Genomic DNA, 18,954 nt, shown 5'->3' with positions numbered 1-18,954 from the left:
TCCCGTAGGGTTTCAGCTCGGCCTCTGCACAGATCGGAGATGTGTGTGTGTGATGATCCCACAGATCATGTTTATATCATGTTAAAATGGTCAGTTTTGAGGGTGAAAAATCACCTTTTTTTGTTTGTGTCCCTTTAAATGCAAATGAGCTGCTGCTCCCGCCTCCTTTCAGGAGGAGGGTGGAGCTTCAAGAGCACACACTCTCTCACTCTCTCTCTCTCTCTCTCTCTCTCTCTCTCTCTCTCTCACTCACTCACTCACTCACTCACTCACTCACTCACTCACTCACTCACTCACTCACTCACTCACTCACTCACTCACTCACTCACTCACTCACTCACTCACTCACACACACACACACACTCACTCACTCACTCACTCACTCACTCACTCACTCACTCACTCACACACACACACACTCACACACACACAGTTGTGACTCGTACAAGCGGCAGGGCTCGACATAATTTATTCTGAAGCAATATTCTGACCAGTGTTCAATCAGCTTTGACATATTTAAATCTGCATATTTGTGCTATTTTTACCTTTTATAAAGGGCATTTTTCCCCCTAATCTTATTAAATATAGGCTACGCTTCAGCTTAATTCAATTCAATTCAAAGTTATTTGTATAGGGCTTTTCACGATACATATCGTTTCAAAGCAGCTGTTAAATAATGTTAAATAATTGAAATAAATGTTGATGTCCAGTGTTGAGAGGGATGTGGCGGTTGGTCGGTGTGGTATTTGTCCCGCCCCTTCTCCGCTGTGATTGGACGGCTGGCTCAAAAGTGACCATGAGCGCTGAGTTCAACCCAAAGCTGAGCTTTTTTCAACTCACGTGATGATCATGTTATTGAACACTGTATCTGTCTTGTTTCAGCCTTAACCGCGTACACATACCTCACCATCTTCGACCTCTTCAGGTAAGAGTCACTTCTCATACGGACACGCCCACATTTACACTGGTGTATCACATGATCTGTTCTGATTCACCGCTGCACCAACACATCAAGTCAGAAGCAGAGGTTTGAGTATTATTTATGTTAAAGTGATGAAAATAATCACACACAGGTATTTGCTTAGTAAAGGACCCAAAAACCCCCAAAATCTGTCAGGACAGATCAGGGCTGGGCGATAATTATTGATATTTTTATGACCTATTTAAAATAAGGACCAGGAGAAAAATATATTGCATTTAAATATTTTTATTTTAAACGTAATTTTCCTCTGATTATAATCCCCTCAGTTATAACGGCAGAAATGTCAACACAACCATGGAAAACACTCAAATAATTCAAATTATTGAAAAATGTAACGCTGAGCGGGCGGTCGTGCCGATTGATAAAAGTTGATAAAAATGTTTAAGAGATGGTTAGTTTAGTTGTGTACTAGGGGTGTAACGGTACACTAAACTGACGGTTCCGTACAGCAGTTTTACAAAATTGCGTTTTATTTATTTTTACTAAACAGTGGTTTACTGAAGAAAAAAAGTGTCGTTCCTGAAACCAATAAACTTTTAGTTAAAATTTAATTCAAGATATTTCTGTAAACTATAGGGAGCCCTTACTTGCACATTAATATTAAAGGTTAACCACAGAGCCCAAACTATGAGTCTAAATATCAGCTGCCATAATAATCAACACTCAAATAACACACAGTACACAAACATGTCAACTTCACATAAGACAGTATGTGAATATAATCAATATAACGGCCGATATCATGAATATAACGGCTGATATAGAGCATATATTTAGTGAAAGAGTTGATTTCTCTAGTGAACTCACAGCTGTGGACACTGACTGACTCCTGAGGTCATGTGATGCCTGAACCACAATAAAAGAGCCACAAAACGAGGTGGACGAGATTAAAGAATGGCTTTTTATTGATTTTTATTTTATTTTATTGAAAAAAAAATTACTTAAATTTTAAACTTCATTACAAGTTTAAAGTATACTTGAATATATAAATATAAATAAATACAATTTACTTAACAAATTCACAGTACAACTAAAGCCACCTAACCCAACTACAACTAATTTAACACTAGTAACGTCATCTGTATTCTTGCTCTGCTACAAACCAGCTTCAGCTTTATTTAGCAGAAATATGATCATATTCTCTGGCTAAATATTTTAGAATGCATGGCCTTATTGTTTCCATGGCGACGCGTCGTGCTTCTCACATGACACACAGCTGCCACAATAGTGCTGTGTCACAGATCAGCTGTATCAGGTTTATTTTGCTTTTTTATTTTTTATTCAAAATATTCACAAACTTGCTAACTGTGTCATGAACTATCTGATGTTCAAATGTGTAAGTGAATGTGTGTTAGTTGATCTATACTGCGCGATGGACGCCGCCATGTTAGTTTGCGCCTCAGAGAATCGGATCTGTCGGATCACGCAAATTCATTCACGTCTCACGAAACACATGAAAGTGAGTGACCGCTGAACAATAGAGTAAACTATAGAGTCACTATATAATGTGTATCTGATGTGAATAAAACACTTAGTCAAGTTATAACTGTCTGAAAGGATTGTTATCGCCGATATAGACATCAGTGTGTGTTTTTTGCTAGTACTTATGAGCATTTACATGTCTGAAACCTAAAATAAACATGATGTGGTTGAAAACACTGAATAGACATGATACTGTTACCTGATTGGCTGTTAGCCTGTCACTCCATATGTTGCTAGGTTACCAGAGAACGAGTGCCTTTGTTTATGCAACCAAACTTACTTCACAACCTCTGGTTTCTTCCCACAAAGAAAAAAAAATATAGAACGCATTTTTTATCGATATCGATGACGTATCCGTCGCGATACATATCGTTATGGTTTATCGCCCAGCCCTGGGACAGATCTGATGTGCTGATTACTTGAATACTCATATCTGACTTCAGCCAGTGTTAATATGAAGACTATAGAGTGAGATTGTGTCTGCTGTCTCCCGCTCTCGCAGTCTCATCACATGTCTGCTGAGTTTCTGGGTGTCCATGAAGAAGCCCAGTCAGGTGTACTCGTTTGGGTAAGGACCGCTTTCTCCCTTCAGACTTCTGATCTAGCGTCTCATTGGACACACATAGACCATGTGATGTTTGTGCAAGCCCATAGGTCCATATCTGTCCTTTTACAGGGGTGAAAATGAGGCTGTGAGGGGCAGAAGTGCCGTGTTTCAGTAGCTCATACTGTTAGCATGCTAGTTCTGCGTATGAAACATCTTTCAGTGCCTAACAGCTCTATGCAACAGGACTGCACGATATTGAAGAGTGCACAATTAATGGTTATTATTTTTTAAAAAACGAAAATGAGCCAACACATTAATAGAAAGCATTCCTCCAGCTTCCTCAAGTCAACAGAAGTGTTTTACTGGAGTGTCATTTTAGCTTTCGGAAGGCACACACACACACACATACACACACACTCACCTAAAGGATTATTAGGAACATCTGTTCAATTTCTCATTAATGCAATTATCTAATCAACCAATCACATGGCAGTTGCTTCAATGCATTTAGGGGTGTGGTCCTGGTCAAGACAATCTCCTGAACTCCACACTGAATGTCAGAATGGGAAAGAAAGGGGATTTAAGCATTTTGAGTGTGGCATAGTTGTTGGTGCCAGACGGGCCGGTCTGAGTATTTCACAATCTGCTCAGTTACTGGGATTTTCACACACAACCATTTCTAGGGTTTACAAAGAATGGTGTGAAAAGGGAAAAGCATCCAGTATGCGGCAGTCCTGTGGGAGAAAATGCCTTGTTGATGCTAGAGGTCAGAGGAGAATGGGCCGACTGATTCAAGCTGATAGAAGAGCAACTTTGACTGAAATAACCACTCGTTACAACCGAGGTCTGCAGCAAAGCATTTGTGAAGCCACAACACACACAACCTTGAGGCGGATGGGCTACAACAGCAGAAGACCCCACCGGGTACCACTCATCTCCACTACAAAGAGGAAAAAGAGGCGACAATTTGCACCAAAATTGGACAGTTGAAGACTGGAAAAATGTTGCCTGGTCTGATGAGTCTGGATTTCTGTTGAGACATTCAGATGGTAGAGTCAGAATTTGGCGTAAACAGAATGAGAACATGGATCCATCATGCCTTGTTCCCACTGTGCAGGCTGGTGGTGGTGGTGTAATGGTGTGGGGGATGTTTTCTTGGCACACTTTAGGCCCCTTAGTGCCAATTGGGCATGGTTTAAATGCCACGGCCTACCTGAGCATTGTTTCTGCCCATGTCCATCCCTTTATGAGCACCATGTCCCCATCCTCTGATGGCTACTTCCAGCAGGATAATGCACCATCACAAAGCTCCAATCATTTCAAACTGGTTTCTTGAACATGACAATGAGTTCACTGGACTAAAATGGCCCCACAGTCACCAGATCTCAACCCAATAGAGCATCTTTGGGATGTGGTGGAACGGGAGCTTCGTGCCCTGGATGTGCATCCCACAAATCTCCATCAACTGCAGATGCTCTCCTATCAATATGGGCCAACATTTCTAAAGAATGCTTTCAGCAGCTTGTTGAGTCAATGCCACGTAGAATTAAGGCAGTTCTGAAGGCCAAAGGGGTCAAACACAGTATTAGTGTGTGTTCCTAATAATCCTTTAGGTCAGTGTATAAACACTGATTAGTCCTCAGTGTATCAATGACATGTATCCTGACTCTTCTTAAAGCTACAGTAGCTCAGTCAAGAGCAGTGGGTTACTCTATTAGGCTGCTGTCACTTTAAGAGCGAGTGCACAGATCTGATACACTGAAGACATGAATGACTCAATGTCCTGATCATATCACACACACACACACGTTTGTTTTTGTGAAATGTGAGGACATTCCATAGGCGTAATGGTTTTTATACCATACAAACCATATTTTCTATCCCCTTACACTGCCCCTAAACCTACCCATCACACACACACACACACACACACACACACACACACACACACACACACACACACACTGCCCCTGCCCCTAAACCTACCCATCACACACACACACACACACACACACACACACTGCCCCTAAACCTACCCATCACACACACACACACACACACACACACACACTGCACAGTTTACTTTCTGTGAAAAAAACCTCATTCTGTGATTTATAAGCATTTTGAAAAGTGAGGACAAGGGGAACGTCCTCATATTTCACCCTCTTTTTGTAATACCTGTGTCATTATACACATTTGTGTCCTGATATTTCACAAAAAAATGCCCACACACACACACACACAGCAGAGGTTATAGATGACAGTAAATCTGCACTAGGTCTTTGAACTGGTGCCTCCGTTCCTCCTCCAGCAGGTGTGTGTGTGTGTGTGTGTGTGTGTGTATGTTTGTGGTTTCAGCTTTGAGCTGTTTGAAGTGCTGTGTGTGTGTGTGTGTGTGCGCTCCAGTAACGTGTGTGTGTGTTGTTGTGTTTGTGGTCTCAGCTTCGAGCGGTGTGAAGTGCTGGTGGTGTTCTCCTCCACTGTGTGTGTGTATGCGCTCCAGTAATGTGTGTGTGTGTGTGTGTGTGTGTGTGTGTGTTCTCAGCTTCGAGCGGTGTGAAGTGCTGGCGGTGTTCTCCTCCACTGTGCTGGTTCAGCTGGGCTCGCTCTTCATCCTGAAGGAAAGGTGAGATCCCTGCGTCTCTGCAGAACTTGATCCCGTCAATATTTCCGTTCTGTGGGATGTGGACATTCAGCTGGTCTGCACACAGTCACAGGAGCGGCTTCTGCTGATCTGCTGTTCTCAGAGGTCAGAGGTCACCAGGGGCGTTCGGGCGCTCCTCATGCGGATGTGCTTCAGCGTTACAGGGCTTACTCAGAGATTACAGTTCAGAATATTACAGACATCATGACTTGCATAAATCATTTCACTAGTCACACATGTGTCTGGATCTCCTGTAGATGAGAGGATGCATCTCCACATGTCTAAAATCACATCCATAATTAAAAAAACTAAACTATAGCACTTCAGCTTTCATTTTTTCAAATAATAAATGGGATATTATTAAATTAAATATGAACAGTGTCATTACAAGTAACCTGAGTTATGTAATCAGATTACTTTTTCAAGTAACTAGTAAAGTAATGCATTACTATTCAAATTCACAACAAAATATCTGAGTTACTGATTCAAATAAGTAACGCAAGTTACTTTATTTCCCCATTTATTGACTGAAAGCTCTCTCGTCCCAATGTTGAGACAAATCGTAAGTCATTGTTTCATGAGGGTTATTGTAGTTCTCAACTAAATGTGAGCGTGCATTTCCTCATCTCACTTGCACAAAAAAAGATTCAGTATTCCTCAAAATTAATAAAACCAGTGAAATGCTAAATCAGAATACTATGCAAACCTCCAATAATTAAATTTGTTAATTTAATCTCACTTTAATGACCTTGCACTTGCTGCTGACCTTCGAAAAACAAGCCCAGGCCAGGTGAAAAAAGTAACGCAAAAGTAATGTAACTCCTTTCTTTTCTTAAAAAGTAACTAAGTAACGCAATATTGTAATGCATTACTTTTCAAAGTAACTTTCCCCAACACTGAATATGAATGTGTTAAAGGGGTCCTATAATGCCCCTTTTTAAAAGTAGCGTGTGTGTGTGTGTGTGTGTGTGTGTGTGTGTGTGTGTGTAGTTTCAGCTCAAAATACCCCACAGATCATCATTTTTATAACATGATAAAATTGTCAACGCCATTTGTGTGTGTCCCTTTAAATGCAGCCTAAAAAGAGCCAGGTTTATTAGATGAGCACATCAGTAATCCAGCAGGTGTGTGTGTGTGTGTAGTTATTCTTTTTATGTGTGTGTAGTTATTCTCTCTCTCTCTGTGTGTGTGTGTGTGTGTGTGTGTGTGTGTGTGTGTGTGTGTGTGTGTGTGTGTGTGTGCGTTTCTTTCTCAGTGTTGAGCGTTTTGTGGAGCAGCCTGAGGTTCACACGTGAGTACAACCTTCACCACACATACACACACACACACACACACACACACACACTCCGTCCGTCTGTGACTCTGCTGTGTGTGTTTCAGAGGCCGTCTGCTGGTGGGGACGTTCGTGGCTCTGTTCTTCAATCTGTTGACTCTCCTGTCCGTCAAGAACAAGCCGTTCGTCTTCGTGTCTGAAGGTAAGATGAGTTCCTCAGCCGCACTCCTGCTGTCCAGCCCACTCTTAGCCGTGTGTGTGTGTGTGTGTGTGTGTGTCTTCAGCTGCGAGCACCAGCTGGCTCCAGGAGCACGTGGCCGATCTGAGCCGAAGGTAAGGCATGCACCTCACGCCGTCATGTGTGTGTGATAGACCGTGCGACTGATGCACTGACGGTGTGTGTGTGTGTGTGCAGTCTGTGTGGACTCATCCCAGCGCTGAGCAGCGTCCTCCTGCCCAGAATGAACCCGTTTGTGCTGATCAACCTTGCCGGAGCCTTCGCTTTGGGCATCACGTACATGTTCATCGAAATCAGGTGAGGAGACGAGTGTGTGCGTGAGTGTATGTGTGTGTGCGCCTGCGTGAGTGTGTGCACGCACCTGCGAGAGTGTGTGTGCGCCTGCGAGAGTGTGCGTGCGTGCGTGGGCGCGCCTGCGCGAGTGTGCGTGCCTGTTTGTGTGTACGAGTTTGTTTGTGTGTGCGTGCGTGCGAGGGTGTGTGCGCGCCTGCGAGAGTGCGTGTGTGCGCGCCTGCGAGAGTGCGTGTTTGTGTGTGTCCGTGCGTGCGAGGGTGTGCGCGCCTGCGAGAGTGCGTGTGTGTGTGCGTGCCAGAGTGTGCGTGCGTGCGAGAGTGCTTGTGCGTGCGTACGAGAGTGCGTGTGTGCGCGCCTGCGAGAGTGCGTGTTTGTGTGTGTCCGTGCGTGCGAGGGTGTGCGCGCCTGCGAGAGTGCGCGCCTGCGAGAGTGCGTGTGTGCGAGAGTGCGTGTTTGTGTGTGTCCGTGCGTGCGAGGGTGTGCGCGCCTGCGAGGGTGTGCGCGCCTGCGAGAGTGCGTGTGTGTGTGTGCGTGCCAGAGTGTGTGCGAGAGTGCTTGTGCGTGCGTGCGAGAGTGCGTGTGTGTGCGTGCGAGTATGTTTGTGTGTGCGAGGGTGTGTGCGCGCCTGCGAGAGTGCGTGTGTGCGCGCCTGCGAGAGTGCGTGCCTGCGAGAGTGCGTGTGTGCGCGCGCGCCTGCGAGAGTGCGTGTGTGTGTGCGTGCCAGAGTGTGCGTGCGTGCGAGAGTGCTTGTGCGTGCGTACGAGAGTGCTTGTGTGTGCGTGCGAGAGTGCGTGTGTGTGCGTGCGAGTATGTTTGTGTGTGCGTGCGTGCGAGGGTGTGTGCGCGCCTGCGAGAGTGCGTGTGTGCGCGCCTGCGAGAGTGCGTGTGTGCGCGCCTGCGAGAGTGCGTGTGTGCGCGCCTGCGAGAGTGCGTGTGTGCGCGCCTGCGAGAGTGCGTGTGTGCGCGCCTGCGAGAGTGCGTGTGTGCGCGCCTGCGAGAGTGCGTGTGTGCGCGAGTGCGTGTGTGCGCGTGTGCGCGAGTGCGCGTGTGCGCGAGTGCGAGAGTGCGCGCCTGCGAGAGTGCGTGTGTGCGTGCCTGCGAGAGTGCGTGTGTGTGCGCGCCTGCGAGAGTGCGTGTGTGCGCGCCTGCGAGAGTGCGTGTGTGTGCGCGCCTGCGAGAGTGCGTGTGTGCGCGCCTGCGAGAGTGCGTGTGTGCGCGCCTGCGAGAGTGCGTGTGTGCGCGCGCGCGCCTGCGAGAGTGCGTGTGTGTGTGTGCGTGCCAGAGTGTGTGCGTGTGTGCGAGAGTGCTTGTGCGTGCGTACGAGAGTGCTTGTGTGTGCGTGCGAGAGTGCGTGTGTGTGCGTGCGAGTATCTTTGTGTGTGCGTGCGTGCGAGGGTGTGTGCGCGCCTGCGAGAGTGCGTGTGTGCGCGCCTGCGAGAGTGCGTGCCTGCGAGAGTGCGTGTGTGCGCGCCTGCGAGAGTGCGTGTGTGCGCGCCTGCGAGAGTGCGTGTGTGCGCGCCTGCGAGAGTGCGTGTGTGCGCGCCTGCGAGAGTGCGTGTGTGCGCGCCTGCGAGAGTGCGTGTGTGCGCGCCTGCGAGAGTGCGTGTGTGCGCGCCTGCGAGAGTGCGTGTGTGCGCGCCTGCGAGAGTGCGTGTGTGCGTGTGTGCGCGAGTGCGTGTGCGCGCCTGCGAGAGTGCGTGTGTGCGCGCCTGCGAGAGTGCGTGTGTGCGCGCCTGCGAGAGTGCGTGTGTGCGTGTGTGCGCGAGTGCGTGTGCGCGCCTGCGAGAGTGCGTGTGTGCGCGCCTGCGAGAGTGCGTGTGTGCGCGCCTGCGAGAGTGCGTGTGCGCGCCTGCGAGAGTGCGTGTGTGCGCGCCTGCGAGAGTGCGTGTGTGCGCGCCTGCGAGAGTGCGTGTGTGCGTGCGTGCGAGAGTGTGTGTGTGTGTGTGCGTGCGTGCGTGCGAGCGAGAGTGTGTGTGCGCGCGCCTCCGAGAGTGTGTGTGCGAGAGTGTGTGTGTGTGTGTGTGTGCGTGCAAGAGTGTGAGTGTGTGTGCGTGCGTGCTTGTAAGAGTGTGTGTGTGTGTGTGTGTGTTGTAATCGGAGCTGCTAACATGAGCTCTTGAAGCTCCACCCTCTTCTTGAAAGGGGGCGGGGAGCTGTAGCTCATTTGCATTTAAAGGGACACAAACAAACGGTGCATTTTTCACCCTCAAAAAAAGACAATTTGAACATGCTATAAACATGATCTGGGGGTATTTTGAACTAAAACTTCACACACACACACACACACACACACACACACACACTCGCATCTGAGACTTTTTTTAAATCTTGTAAAAAGGACCCCTTTAAATAACACACACTGTATTATGACTGCATCCTCCCTGATGATATGCGGCTGATGTCAGTGATGGTCTTGTGTGGTTGCTGTGCAGTAATTATCATGGGATGGACACCGCCTCTGCCGTCGCCATCGCCCTCATGACCTTTGGCACCATGTACCCCATGAGTGTGTACAGCGGGAAGGTGCTGCTGCAGGTGTGTGTGTGTGTGTGTGTGTGTGTGATGCTTTAGTGAAGCCCGTCTGCCGTGTGTCCAGAGCTCATGCCTGTTCTCTCTTCCCTCAGACCACGCCGGCTCATGTCATTGGTCAGCTGGATAAACTGCTCCGAGAGGTCAGTTGGCCCAGTTTACCCCTGAGCGGTCATTGGGCAGCTCAGGCTGATTCTGCGTGTGTTTCAGGTGTCCACGCTGGACGGGGTCCTCGAGGTCCGAAACGAGCACTTCTGGACCGTCGGCTTCGGCTCTTTGGTGTGTAGATGCTCTTGACCTTTAACCCTCTGGGGTTCTTCATTTATGTCACACTCACGACCTTCGGCTCAAAAATGACCCAGAGGGCGGGATTAAGATAAAAGAAATTGAGTAAAATCAATGAAATATATTTTTGTTCAATAATATTTTTTTTCTTTTCTTTTTGGGTGTTTTGAGATAATTTTATGATTTATAATTAATATTTATGCAATAATTATGACCCATTTTTTCCCATTGAATATAATAAAAAATGTATGTATGTGTATATATATATATATATATATATATATATAATTTTTTTTTTTTATTAAAGCTGTATTTCATTTTACTGTCAAGCCTAGGCCTCATGAAAGCAATTTTTTAAATGAGATCAGTGCCATCCGGTGGACACATTGAACATTTTACCACTGTAGTGGATCTTGCGTTTTTATAAAAAAAAAAAAAATTAATCGTAGCTTCATCAGAATGGTCTGAAACTTGGTGACTTTATTGGTACTTGGTATATGAACACCAAAAAAATTTGAAGATTTGAAAAGTCTAAGTGGTCGTTAAAAAAAATAGTCACACTCAGGACCTTAGGGTCAAAAATGACCCCCATAGGAAATGAATGAGAAATTGGCAAAAATATGAAAATACAGAGTTTTTTTGTGCATACAATCTACAAATCAGCCAGAATGCAGAAAAAAAGGACAAAACAGTGAAGATCTCTAAAACATCAAGAGTGCAAAACTGTGTGAGTTTTTTTTGTCTGTTTTGCACTCTTGATGTTTTAGAGATCTTCACTGTTTTGTCCTTTTTTTCTGCATTCTGGCTGATTTGTAGATTGTATGCACAAAAAAACTCTGTATTTTCATATTTTTGCCAATTTCTCATTCATTTCCTATGGGGGTCATTTTTGACCCTAAGGTCCTGAGTGTGACTATTTTTTTTAACGACCACTTAGACTTTTCAAATCCTGTCCCCAATTTTTTTTGGTGTTCATATACCAAGTACCAATAAAGTCACCAAGTTTCGGACCATTCTGATGAAGCTAAAAAAAATTTAAAAAATTATTTAAAAAAACTCGTGTCAGAAATGCCCGAAGACCCCAGAGGTATTTCACCCAAAAGCGACCCCATGATTCTAACACACTCTCATAATGCCTGCGCTCTGCCGTGTGTGCGTGTGCGTGTGCGTGTGCGTGTGCGTGTGTGTGTGTGTGTGTGTGTGTGTGTGCAGGCGGGATCTGTCCACGTGCGGATCCGCAGGGATGCTGATGAGCAGATGGTTCTGGCCCATGTGACCCACCGGCTGGCCGGGCTGGTCTCCACGCTGACGGTTCAGATCTTCAAGGACGACTGGGTGCGTCCGTCGCTGACCTCTGGCCCTCTGACCTCTGGCCCTCTGACCTCCGGATCGCTCAGCCTGTCGGAGTACATGAGCAAAGCCCAGGAGGAGCCGCACCCCATCACCTCCACCCCGGCCAAGCCCAGTCCTCCGCCCGAGTTCTCCTTCCACACGCCGGGCAGACACGTGCAGCCGGTGGTGTTCCCCTCCGCCCAGCAGCCGCTCCGCCCGCTCTCATACTCCGGCATGCTAAGCCAGGGCCTCCAGGGGCCCGGGATGCGGCTCGGCCTCGGGGCTCAGGGGTACAGGACTCTGAACACAGCACCGCACCGATACACTCTGCCCTCCACACACACTGACCAGCAGAGGCCCTGAGGGTCACATGACCTACCGAAACCCTGAGGGTCACATGACCTACCGAAACCCTGAGGGTCACATGACCTACCGAAACCCTGAGGGTCACATGACCTACCGAAACCCTGAGGGTCACATGACCCATCCAGACCCTGAGGGTCACATGACCTACCGAAACCCTGAGGGTCACATGACCTACCGAAACCCTGAGGGTCACATGACCCATCGAGACCCTGAGGGTCACATGACCCACCGAAACCCTGAGGGTCACATGACCTACCGAAACCCTGAGGGTCACATGACCCATCCAGACCCTGAGGGTCACATGACCTACCGAAACCCTGAGTATTTATTGTAACGGGACCAAGAGTTTTCTTCTCAGTGGATGTTTTCTCTGTGTTCTTCATTTGTATTAAACCGCTGTCAGTGCATCATTGCCCTGTGTCTTCATTCTCCAGCTGAGGTGAGGAATTCACTTCTGCATTAAACATCAACAACAGAATCATCACACAATATCAGTTATGAACTGTAAGCTGCCGTTTTTCCCTCCGTCATTAATGAGTGTCGCCTCAGAGCGTCAGGTCACACACACACACACACACACACACACACTCTCTCACTCTCAGAGCGTCAGGTCACACACACACACACACACACACTCTCACTCTCAGAGCGTCAGGTCACACACTCTCACTCTCAGAGCATCAGGTCACACACACACACACACACTCTCACTCTCAGAGCATCAGGTCACACACACACACACACACACTCTCACTCTCAGAGCGTCAGGTCACACACACACACACACTCTCACTCTCAGAGCGTCAGGTCACACACACACACACACACTCTCACTCTCAGAGCGTCAGGTCACACACACACACACACTCTCACTCTCAGAGCGTCAGGTCACACACACACACACACACACACACTCTCACTCTCAGAGCGTCAGGTCACACACTCTCACTCTCAGAGCATCAGGTCACACACACACTCTCACTCTCAGAGCATCAGGTCACACACACACTCTCACTCTCAGAGCATCAGGTCACACACACACTCTCACTCTCAGAGCATCAGGTCACACACACACTCTCACTCTCAGAGCATCAGGTCACACACACTCTCACTCTCAGAGCATCAGGTCACACACACACTCACACTCTCAGAGCATCAGGTCACACACACTCACTCTCAGAGCATCAGGTCACACACACTCTCACTCTCAGAGCATCAGGTCACACACACTCTCACTCTCAGAGCATCAGGTCACACACACACACACTCTCAGAGCATCAGGTCACACTCACACTCTCACTCTCAGAGCATCAGGTCACACACACACACACACACTCTCAGAGCATCAGGTCACACACTCTCACTCTCAGAGCATCAGGTCACACACACACACACACACACACACACACTCTCACTCTCAGAGCATCAGGTCACACACACACTCTCACTCTCAGATCATCAGGTCACACACACTCACTCTCAGAGCATCAGGTCACACTCACACTCTCACTCTCAGAGCGTCAGGTCACACACTCTCACTCACAGAGCATCAGGTCACACACACACACACTCTCACTCACAGAGCATCAGGTCACACACACACACACACTCACTCTCAGAGCATCAGGTCACACACTCTCACTCTCAGAGCATCGGGTCACACACACTCTCACTCTCAGAGCGTCAGGTCACAAACACACTCACACTCTCAGAGCATCAGGTCACACACACACACACACTCTCACTCTCAGAGCATCAGGTCACACACTCTCACTCTCAGAGCATCAGGTCACACACTCTCACTCTCAGAGCATCAGGTCACACACACACACACTCTCACTCTCAGAGCATCAGGTCACACACACACTCTCACTCTCAGAGCATCAGGTCACACACACACACTCTCACTCTCAGAGCATCAGGTCACACACACACACACTCACACTCTCAGAGCATCAGGTCACACTCACACTCTCACTCTCAGAGCATCAGGTCACACACTCACTCTCAGAGCATCAGGTCTCACTCTCAGAGCATCAGGTCACACTCTCACTCTCAGAGCATCAGGTCACACTCTCACTCTCAGAGCATCAGGTCACACACACACACTCACTCTCAGAGCATCAGGTCACACACACACACTCACTCTCAGAGCATCAGGTCACACACACACACACTCACTCTCAGAGCATCAGGTCACACACACACACTCACTCTCAGAGCATCAGGTCACACACACACACACACACACACTCACTCTCAGAGCATCAGGTCACACACACACACTCACTCTCAGAGCATCAGGTCACACACACACACACTCACTCTCAGAGCATCAGGTCACACACACACACTCACTCTCAGAGCATCAGGTCACACACACACACTCACTCTCAGAGCATCAGGTCACACACACACACTCACTCTCAGAGCATCAGGTCACACACACACACTCACTCTCAGAGCATCAGGTCACACACACACACACACACACACACACTCACTCTCAGAGCATCAGGTCACACACACACACACACACACACACACACACACACACACACTCACTCTCAGAGCATCAGGTCACACACACACACTCACTCTCAGAGCATCAGGTCACACACACACACACACACACACACACTCACTCTCAGAGCATCAGGTCACACACACACACACACACACTCACTCTCAGAGCATCAGGTCACACACACACACTCACTCTCAGAGCATCAGGTCACTCTCACTCTCAGAGCATCAGGTCACACACACACTCTCACTCTCAGAGCATCAGGTCACACTCACACTCTCACTCTCAGAGCATCAGGTCACACACACACACTCTCACTCTCAGAGCATCAGGTCACACACACACACTCACTCTCAGAGCATCAGGTCACACACACACACTCACTCTCAGAGCATCAGGTCACACACACACACTCACTCTCAGAGCATCAGGTCACACACTCACACTCACTCTCAGAGCATCAGGTCACACACACACACTCACTCTCAGAGCATCAGGTCACACACACACACTCACTCTCATAGCATCAGGTCACACACACACACTCACTCTCAGAGCATCAGGTCACACACTCACTCTCAGAGCATCAGGTCACACACACACACTCACTCTCAGAGCATCAGGTCACACACTCACTCTCAGAGCATCAGGTCACACACACACACTCACTCTCAGAGCATCAGGTCACACACTCACTCTCAGAGCATCAGGTCACACACACACACTCACTCTCAGAGCATCAGGTCACTCTCACTCTCAGAGCATCAGGTCACACACACACACTCACTCTCAGAGCATCAGGTCACACACTCACTCTCAGAGCATCAGGTCACACACACACACTCACTCTCAGAGCATCAGGTCACACTCTCACTCTCAGAGCATCAGGTCACACACACACACTCACTCTCAGAGCATCAGGTCACACTCTCACTCTCAGAGCATCAGGTCACACACACACACTCACTCTCAGAGCATCAGGTCACACACTCACTCTCAGAGCATCAGGTCACACACACACACTCACTCTCAGAGCATCAGGTCACTCTCACTCTCAGAGCATCAGGTCACACACACACACTCACTCTCAGAGCATCAGGTCACACACTCACTCTCAGAGCATCAGGTCACACACACACACTCACTCTCAGAGCATCAGGTCACTCTCACTCTCAGAGCATCAGGGGCCGTATGTATAAAGCCGCTCAGAGTAAATTTTTTGTCTTAAGTGTGTCAAAATTCTAAAAATGACGTCATTTTACTCTTATTCTTATTCTTAAGAATAAGTGTGATTCATAAAGGTTCCTAAGTGTTAAGACTGGGTCTCAGCTCCTAAATTATTTAAGACAGCTGGAGAGGTCTCCTAACCAGTTAGGAGTAACAAGATGGCAGCAGAGAGGAGGAGGCCGCGCAGTTTCCAACAACGTAAGAATGTGTTGGAATTATATGATGACAGAGAGTTGATCAAACGATACAGGCTTGATCATCAGGGTATTCTTTTTGTTACTGACCTAGTCAGAAATTCAATAACTTCTCCCACTCTAAGAAACAATGCTTTAACTGCAGAAATGAAAGTTATAATGACTCTGCGTTTCTTGGCGACTGGAAAAATGCAGCAATGCACCAGTGATGACTTAGGGCCATCACAGTCCACAGTTAGCAGGGTCTTAAATACCACTGTTGCTATACACTAACCACACCAGACATAGTAAGGCAGTTCATTGACTTCCCAACTGACCTTCAAACTATACGGCAAAAGCAAGCAGATTTTATGAGGAACCATCGATGGCACCCATGTACGCATCATTGCTCCAACTGTAAATGAGGAGACATACATCAATCGAAAAGGATTCCACAGCATCAATGTTCAAGTCATATTTGATGCCAATTACAATATCCTCGATGTTGTGCCAAAATGGCCAGGTTCAACACATGATGCTCGGATTCTTTCTCAGAGTGGCCTCACTGGGTTATTCGAACAAAATTTTGTTCGCCCTGGATGTCATCTGCTGGGAGACTTGGGTTACCCTTTAAAACACTGGCTTCTCACCCCTTACAGAAGACCTCAAGGAGAACAGCAGCTCAATTATAACAGGTACTGTACTGGACTGAACTGTAGACAAGATACCAATTTTGTTCAATGAGTGCATTCTTGACTTATCTGACCTATGTTCTTTTATTGTTTTTGCGTCATGAAGAGCACACAAAGTAACAAGAGCCGTGGTGGAGAGAGGAATTGGACAGCTGAAAAGAAGATTCCATGTCCTTCATGGAGAGATTCGACATTCACCTGAGCGTACTTGTTGCATTATTATGGCTTGTGGCATTTTTCACAATATTTGCAAAGCTCGTAACCTCCCATTGCTTGATGATGATGATGATGATGATGACGATGAAAATGACGATCATGGTAATGATGACAGTGATCATGATTATGATGAGAATGATGACAATACCACCGAACACACATTACAAAGCATTTCGGGGAGAGCATCACTAAGGGACTGCTTTGCTAACTCACATTTTGTGTAAGCAAACTTGTAGACAATAAGTAACAACAAACAAATTTTTCCTTACACAATTTTATTACACAAAGCATATGTATTCTTAATTCTTTTCAGTTTTAGTGCGTAATATTCATTTTGAATTTCCAGCAACTTAATTTGCAATTTGAGCTTTTTTCTTTTAAGGGACTCAATGTCATCCTCAGTGGCTGCGCCCTGTGCAAATCCAGTGTGTTGTGAGATATAAGGCTCATCTGGAGGACACAGGGAGACGTCCTGAGATGATACAGGAGAAGATGCATCTGATGAACCGGCTCCAGAATTATCCACACTTCATTCACATGCAGAAAAAATTAAACAGTGCAAACATGTTTATTCAATTCGATGTGGTGATTGAAATACTATCAATTTATTAAAAAGGCACATTACATGCATACATTATTACATGCATAATTTTCTTCTTACCATCTTTGTAACTCCTTCAATTTGAGAAGTGCAGGGTCTGGGGCATCTGGAATGCCACAAATAGAGGGATTGGCCGTTCCAAGTATCTCCTCTACTATTCCACCAATCTCAGACAGAGGTTTACACGGAGGACCCCCACCTGTTTGACAAGAACTCAGCTGCTGACCACATGGAGACAATCATTTAATATAAAATGGTTTAATAAGCTAAAAAAAAATGTACCAGTGGCTCGCATGCTTTCTTTATATGCTGCAATTTCCTTGTGTGTTGTTGCCAACACATTGTACCACCTTTTCTCACAGTCCTCTGCTGAACGTCTTGTCCGAGGGAATGCTGCATTTACTGTCAGTTCAATCTGTTGCCATGCGTTTTTTTTGTCCTTGCTTGTTAAAGTTGGACTGAATTTTCCTCTTATCAAGTCCTTCCATTTAAGGACTTACTGCACTAGAAGAAGATTTTCTTCCTTGGACCAGTTTGGTCTTCTTTTTGTATCCATTTTTTAACAATTTGCAACTTTTGTCTTTCCTTTATATACAGCTGTGAGTGAAATTTTGAATTATGTGATTCATCAGCTTAATTACTTAAAGCATCACATTTGTCCATTTCATTAATGTGTTGAAACTCAATTAAAATTGTGTGAAATAAATGCATGTACTTATTTGTAATTTTTTTGGACAAAGCAAAAACTAATTATTCTAAATACATTTAAATATTGAAATAATTGATGTCTTGATTAAATAATGAGTTAATTGTGTCATGCTGCTGTGACCTCACCCTTGCAGGCTCACTATTGGCTGATTCAGAGGTTCAGAGCGGCCATTTTGGGTTCACATCATTGTAGTCCTTAGTTCACAGCACTTAAGTCCCACTTCAGTCAGCACTTAAGAATCAGTCTTATACTTTACTGAAAGTTGCTTTTAGCTGCTTTATAAAAGTTTCCTACTCTTAGAAAAGTCCTACTCTTTACTTAGTATTTTTTGACACTTAAGTCAAAGCTTAAGACTATTCTTAAGAGCATTTCTTAGAAGTTTTATACATACGGGCCCAGGTCACACACACACTCACACTCTCAGAGCATCAGGTCTCACTCTCAGAGCATCAGGTCACACACACACACACACACACACACACACACACACACACACACACACACACACACACTCACTCTCAGAGCATCAGGTCACACACACTCTCACTCTCAGAGCGTCAGGTCACAAACACACTCACACTCTCAGAGCATCAGGTCACACACACACACACTCTCACTCTCAGAGCATCAGGTCACACACTCTCACTCTCAGAGCATCAGGTCACACACACTCTCACTCTCAGAGCATCAGGTCACACACTCTCACTCTCAGAGCATCAGGTCACACACACACTCTCACTCTCAGAGCATCAGGTCACACTCTCACTCTCAGAGCATCAGGTCACACACTCACTCTCAGAGCATCAGGTCACACACACACACACACACACACACACA

At 46.7% G+C, this 18,954-nt stretch overlaps 1 protein-coding gene across 2 annotated transcripts in view; it reads left to right on the top strand.

The window, feature by feature from the left end:
* Positions 1 to 12,377, top strand: part of slc30a6 (solute carrier family 30 member 6) — a 20,252-nt gene extending 7,875 nt beyond the window's left edge. The window contains exons 5-16 of one of the 2 annotated variants that reach the window (XR_013818453.1): positions 883 to 925; positions 2,967 to 3,032; positions 5,557 to 5,637; positions 6,911 to 6,946; positions 7,036 to 7,130; positions 7,213 to 7,261; positions 7,344 to 7,463; positions 9,893 to 9,995; positions 10,085 to 10,132; positions 10,200 to 10,268; positions 11,487 to 12,160; positions 12,295 to 12,377. Coding sequence is in view for 1 of the 2 variants with exons in the window: in XM_079843002.1 (XP_079699128.1) it covers positions 883 to 925; positions 2,967 to 3,032; positions 5,557 to 5,637; positions 6,911 to 6,946; positions 7,036 to 7,130; positions 7,213 to 7,261; positions 7,344 to 7,463; positions 9,893 to 9,995; positions 10,085 to 10,132; positions 10,200 to 10,268; positions 11,487 to 11,969 (1,193 nt within the window). In the remaining variant the exon portion in view is untranslated. Of the gene's footprint in view, positions 1 to 882; positions 926 to 2,966; positions 3,033 to 5,556; positions 5,638 to 6,910; positions 6,947 to 7,035; positions 7,131 to 7,212; positions 7,262 to 7,343; positions 7,464 to 9,892; positions 9,996 to 10,084; positions 10,133 to 10,199; positions 10,269 to 11,486 lie in introns of both variants that reach the window. The other variant, XM_079843002.1, reaches the window with a different exon arrangement.
* The last annotated feature ends 6,577 nt before the right edge of the window (positions 12,378 to 18,954 follow it).

The sequence above is a fragment of the Gobio gobio genome (assembly GCF_949357685.1).
Source record: "Gobio gobio genome assembly, chromosome: 18".
In the NCBI taxonomy this organism is placed as follows: Eukaryota; Metazoa; Chordata; class Actinopteri; order Cypriniformes; family Gobionidae; genus Gobio; species Gobio gobio.
This window is presented reverse-complemented; position numbering and strand designations above follow the sequence as displayed.